Raw genomic sequence first — 6,297 nt, 5'->3', positions numbered from 1 at the left:
GGTACTACTCATAATACTAATACTGCTAGTACTACTCATATTCATAATACTGCGAGTACTACCCATAATACTAATACTGCTAGTACTACTCATAATAATAGTACTGCTAGTACTACTCATACTAATAATACTGCTAGTACTACTCATAATAATACTAGTGATAGTACTACTCATAATATTAATAATAATAATAATAATAATACTGCTGGTACTACTCATAATGATAATACTGCTAGTACTACTCATAATAATAATAATACTGCTCATAGTAATATTAATAATACTGCTAGCACTACTTGTAATAATAATACTGCTAGTACTACTCATAATAATAATACTGCTAGTACCACTCATAATAATAATACTGCTAGTACTACTCATAATAATAATACTGCTAGTACTATTCATAATAATAATACTGCTAGTACTACTCATACTAATAATACTGCTAGTACTACTCATAATAATACTACTGCTAGTACCACTCATAATAATACTACTGCTAGTTACTACTCATACTAATACTAATCCTGGTGAATGAAGGTCTATTTCATTGAAGAGAACACACCCATTGTGAAGCAGATTTAAACCAGAATAATAGGATCCTACTCACCATTTCTCAGCGACACAAAACGGAGTCCTCCTATTGGCCTGTTGACATCCTCTGAAATAAGGGGAAAGAGAATGAACACTACCCTGCAGTCTATGAGTCAGGTAAGGGGACACAAAACCACGAGCTATACAGAGAATGAAACATACCCTGCAGTCTATGAGTCAGGTAAGGGACACAAACCACGAGCTATACAGAGAAATGAACACTACCCTGCAGTCTAGAGTCAGGTAAGGGACATAAACCACGAGCTATACAGAGAATGAATATACCCTGCAGTCTAGAGTCAGGTAAGGGGACAAACACGAGCTATACAGAGAATGAACACTACCCTGCAGTCTATGAGTCAGGTAAGGGGACAAAACCACGAGCTATACAGAGAATGAACACTACCCTGCAGTCTATGAGTCAGGTAAGGGGACACAAACCACGAGCTATACAGAGAATGAACACTACCCTGCAGTCTATGAGTCAGGTAAGGGGACACAAACCACGAGCTATACAGAGAATGAACACTACCCTGCAGTCTATGAGTCAGGAAGGGGACAAAACCACGAGCTATACAGAGAATGAACACTACCCTGCAGTCTATGAGTCAGGTAAGGGGACACAAACCACGAGCTATACAGAGAATGAACACTACCCTGCAGTCTATGAGTCAGGTAAGGGGACAAAACCACGAGCTATACAGAATGAACATACCTGCAGTCGAGAGTCAGGTAAGGGGTGACACAAACGTGTTGACTCCATGACAGGACCCTTCACCACAACACAACTTAACTCTGATCTGAGAGCATCACAGCAGGACCACAACACAACTTAACTCTGATCTGAGAGCATACAGCAGGACCACAACACAGGACCACCACAACACAACTTAACTCTGATCTGAGAGCATCACAGCAGGACCACAACACAACTTAAACTCTGATCTGAGAGCATCACAGCAGCACCAGATACCACAACACAACTTAACTCTGATCTGAGAGCATCACAGCAGGCACACACAACTACACAACACAATTAACATCTGATCTGAGAGCATCACAGCAGGACCAAACACAACTTAACTCTGATCTGAGAGCACACAGCAGGACCACAACACAGACCTTAAATAACATGACTTGATCTGAGAGCATCACAGCAGGACACAACAACTTAACATCTCTGAGAGCATCGCAGCAGGACCACAACAGACTACAGACTCCTTCACCTAAGCACAGGTCTGTCTTTCACATGCACAACCACTGCCACTAGAAATGATCTTATATGCCTTTCAATAACCATTTGTGTCTGTTCAATACGATGTTTCAATAACATGTGTCTGTTCAATACGATGTTTCAATAACATGTGTCTCTGTCAATACGATGTTGTCAATAACAGTTCTCTGTCAAATACGATGTTCAATAACATGTCTCTGTCAATACGATGTGTCGAATAACATGTCTCTGTCAATACGATGTTTCAATAACATGTCTCTGTCAATACGATGTTCAATAACATGTGTCTGTCAATACGATGTTTCAATAACATGAGTCTCTGTCAATACGATGTTTAAATACATGTGTCTGTCAATACGATGTTTCTCAATAACATGTGTCTCTGTCAATACGATGTTTCAATAACATGTCTCTGTCAATACGATGTTTCAATAACATGTGTCTCTGTCAATACGATGTCTCAATAACATGTTGTCTCTGTCAATACGATGTTTCAATAACATGTGCTCTGTCAATACGATGTTCAATAACAGTATTTGTCAATACGATTCAATAACATGGTCTCTGTCAATACGATGTGTCAATAACATTGTCTCTGTCAATACGATGTTTCAATAACATTGTCTCTGTCAATACGATGTTTCAATAACATGTGTCTGTCAATACGATGTTTCAATAACATGTGCTCTGTCAATAAGATGTCTCAATAACATGTGTCTCTGTCAATACGATGTTTCAATAACATGTGTCTCTGTCAATACGATTTTCAATAACATGTTTCTCTGTCAATACGATGTTTCAATAACATGTTTCTCTGTCAATACGATCTGTTTTCAATAACATGTTTCTCGTTCAATACGATGTTTCAATAACATGTTTCTCTGTCAATACAATGTTCAAAACATGTGACTCTTCAATACAATGTTCAATAACATGTGACTCTGGTCAATACGATGTTTCAATAAAATGTGACTCTGTCAATACGATTGTTTCAATAAAATGTGACTCTGTCAATACGATGTTTCAATAAAATGTGACTCTGTCAATACGATGTTCAATAAAAATGTGACTCTGTCAATACGATGTGTCAATAACATGGTCTGTCAAACGATGTTTCAATAAACATGTGTCTCTGCCAATTACGATGTTCAATAAAATGTGGACTCTGTCAATACGATGTTTCAATAAAATGTGGTCTGTCAATACGATGTTTCATAACATGTGACTCTGTCAATACGATGTTTCAATAACATGTGACTCTGTCAATACGATGTTTCAAAACATGTGTCTGTCAATACGATGTTCAATAAAAATGTGACTCTGTCAATACGATGTTTCAATAACATGTGGTCTCTGTCAATACGATGTTAAATAAAATTGGTCTCTGTCAATACAATGTTTCAATAAACATGTGTCTCGTGTCAATACGATGTTTCCCACAACAACATAAACAAGGCCATTTGTTATTCTACAATACAGGAGTCTCCTGACTTGAAAAGGACAACGCCACTGATACACACCACCCAATCTATATATAGTCTTCTCGACCACGCCACTGGGCACACACTGGTTGAATCAACGTTGTTTCCACGTCATTTCATTGTTGAACCAACGTGGAATAGACGTTGAATTGACGTCGTGTGCCATCGCTTCTTACCTGGTGGTCTGTGTTGAGAACCGTTAGTGGTGTCCGGTTAGAGYCGGGGGACGGCGGGCATGTCCCGGTCTGTTGTTTCAGGAGAGAAGGGTGRGTCTCCAGCGCTAGCTGCAGGTCCAAGATGTAATCTATGACGTGCTGAAGGATCTCCACTTTGCTGACTTTCTTATCCCGCGGTATGGTGGGTACGAGGCGCTTGAGGCGACTGTAACAGTGGTTCATATCGTCCTGCAGACACAGCTGCTCTTCTTCCTGCAACCGAGARCGGGCGATGTTCAGGCTGTGATCCGAGAGGTAGTGTAACGAAAGCTCGTCGCCGCCGCTYCTTGAGGTATCCTTCTGGAAGCGGACGGAAGTAGTAGCCTTCATTTCGATAATAACGCACCCGGTACGGCGGGGTAGAGAGAAAACAATCACTTGGTACCAAATACCGGAGATTATGTGTCGGCGATGAAGATGGCTATGAGCGACGTAAAAGCCAAACTACCAAAAGAAAACGGTCGACYAAAATACTTCAWAAGTAGTAGATTTTATTCTGTCAACATCCCGTGGACCAGTCGGTTCTACTTCACCAAGCACAGCGTGAAGAATGAATAGATTCCGTTCACTTATATGGGAAGGGGAGGCGCCGGCGCCCTGCTGGTTGACAGTACGGGAGAGAAACCGGTCAATCACGAGCCGCCCGGTGCCCATGATGGAACAACACCACCCTATAGAAATGCGTGCCTGCCTCTGCGCTGCGGAGGGTGACGCCTGTCGAAGGTTTGTGTGTGTGTGTGTGTGTGTGTGTGTGTGTGTGTTTGTGTGCGTGCGTGCGTGCGTGCGTGCGTGCGTGTGTGTGTGGTCGGATATATAACATCTAATCAGTAAGGAGTCCGGAGCATATGAAATGCAATAATTCTGTGTAAACTGATTATCATCCATCATAAAACATATATTTATACTTTATACTTTATATTTTGTACATGAATTCAATTTTCCTACACAAGATACAACAGGGAGTAAAAGGTGAAATGCTTCTAGCCAGCTACCTCTCAACAGTGCAGTGAAATGCTTCTAGCCAGCTACCTCTCAACAGTGCAGTGAAATGCTTCTAGCCAGCTACCTCTCAACAGTGCAGTGAAATGCTTCTATCCAGCTACCTCTCAACAGTGCAGTGAAATGCTTCTAACCAGCTACCTCTCAACAGTGCAGTGAAATGCTTCTATCCAGCTACCTCTCAACAGTGCAGTGAAATGCTTCTAGACATTTTTAGAATAAATGACATTAACTTTCTGGCCTGCATGCCTTCAAACCCGACCATAGGGGGCAGAAGTGGGACCAACCAAGTCATTATTATTGGAGTCACAAGCAAGTCACAAAGTCCAGGTCTCAAGTCGAGACCCAGGTAGAACAGGTCGAGACCCAGGTAGAACAGGTCGAGACCAGGTAGAACAGGTCGAGACACAGGTAGAACAGGTCGAGACCCAGGTAGAACAGGCGAGACCCAGGTAGAACAGGTGAGACCCAGGTAGAACAGGTCGAGACCAGGTAGAACAGGTCGAGACTCAGGTAGAAACAGGTCGAGACCCAGGTAGAACAGGTCGAGACCCAGGTAGAACAGGCGAGACCCCAGGTAGATCAGTCGAGACCCAGGTAGATCAGTCGAGACCCAGGTAGAACAGGTCGAGACCCAGGTAACAGGTCGAGACCCAGGTAGAACAGGTCGAGACACAGGTAGAACAGGTCGAGACCCAGGTAGAACAGGTCGAGACCCAGGTAGAACAGGCCGAGACCCAGGTAGAACAGGTCGAGACCCAGGTAGAACAGGCGAGACCCAGGTAGAACAGGTCGAGACCCAGTAGAAAGTCGAGACCCAGGTAGAACAGGTCGAGCCAGGTAGAACAGGTCAGACCCAGGTAGAACAGGCCGAGACCCAGGTAGACCAGGTCGAGACCCAGGTAGAACAGGTCGAGTCTCGAGTCAAGTCCAAGTCGTGCATTCTAAGAGCAATTCAAGTGACACGTTTTTTTCAAGTCAAGTCTCAAGTCAAGTAAAACAAAAACATTACAGCAATGACTTGTTCAACTACAAACCTCTGTCTATTTATTGAGGCTACCAGACAGCCCTTTTCATTGTTTTGTCTACAACACATTTTGATTCTGTAATAATACATTTTAACAACAATTCCAAATGCATAAGTCAATTGTAAATTAAACCAATTTTGACATACCAAAAGCCAGCAGGCCTATGCTAGTAACTGTTGTTTGATGTCTGCCCCATTGCTGGTGAGCAAAGGAAACGTTTCTATTCTTCATCACCAAACCATTTTTGAAGCTGTATATTAATTATGGCAATCCTCTCTCCCTCCAATTTGACGTCTGTGCTGCACCCGGTCCAGAGGAAGAACTCCACTGGTCACGCCCTGGCCTTAGTATTCTTTGTTTTCCTTTATTATTTTAGTTAGGTCAGGGTGTGACATGGGAATGTATGTGTTTTTGTATTGTCTAGGGTGGTTGTATGGTTTTAGGGGGTTAAGTAGAGTAGATGGGTTTGTGTTTAGTGTAGGTGTCTAGCTGTGTCTATGGTTGCCTGAATGGTTCTCAATCAGAGACAGATGTCATTAATTGTCTCTGATTGGGAGCCATATTTAAGACAGCCATAGGCCACTAGGTTAATGTGGGTAATTGTCTATGTTGTACGTTTGTAGCTTGTGTGTGCACTTACGTCTATAGCTTCACGATCTGTGTTGTTTCAGTTTGTTAAAGTGTTCGTTGCTGTTTTTTCCTTTTCTCTAAAATAAAAGAGAAATGTATTTTGCACACGCTGC

At 42.2% G+C, this 6,297-nt stretch overlaps 1 protein-coding gene across 1 annotated transcript; it reads right to left on the bottom strand.

The window, feature by feature from the left end:
- Positions 1-605: 605 nt before the first annotated feature.
- Positions 606-4,167, bottom strand: id4 (inhibitor of DNA binding 4). The gene is made up of 2 exons (XM_024145644.2): positions 3,489-4,167; positions 606-664 (listed from the first exon to the last, which is right to left on the bottom strand). The coding sequence occupies exons 1-2, from the start codon at positions 3,855-3,857 to the stop codon at positions 644-646; spliced, it is 390 nt and encodes a 129-aa protein (XP_024001412.1). The 5' UTR covers positions 3,858-4,167; the 3' UTR covers positions 606-643.
- Between the last annotated feature and the right edge of the window lie 2,130 nt (positions 4,168-6,297).

The sequence above is a fragment of the Salvelinus sp. IW2-2015 genome, unplaced genomic scaffold (genome assembly GCF_002910315.2).
Source record: "Salvelinus sp. IW2-2015 unplaced genomic scaffold, ASM291031v2 Un_scaffold9732, whole genome shotgun sequence".
NCBI classification, from domain to species: Eukaryota; Metazoa; Chordata; class Actinopteri; order Salmoniformes; family Salmonidae; genus Salvelinus; species Salvelinus sp. IW2-2015.
The sequence above is the reverse complement of the archived record's forward strand: the minus strand, read 5'-3'. Positions and strand labels throughout refer to the sequence as shown.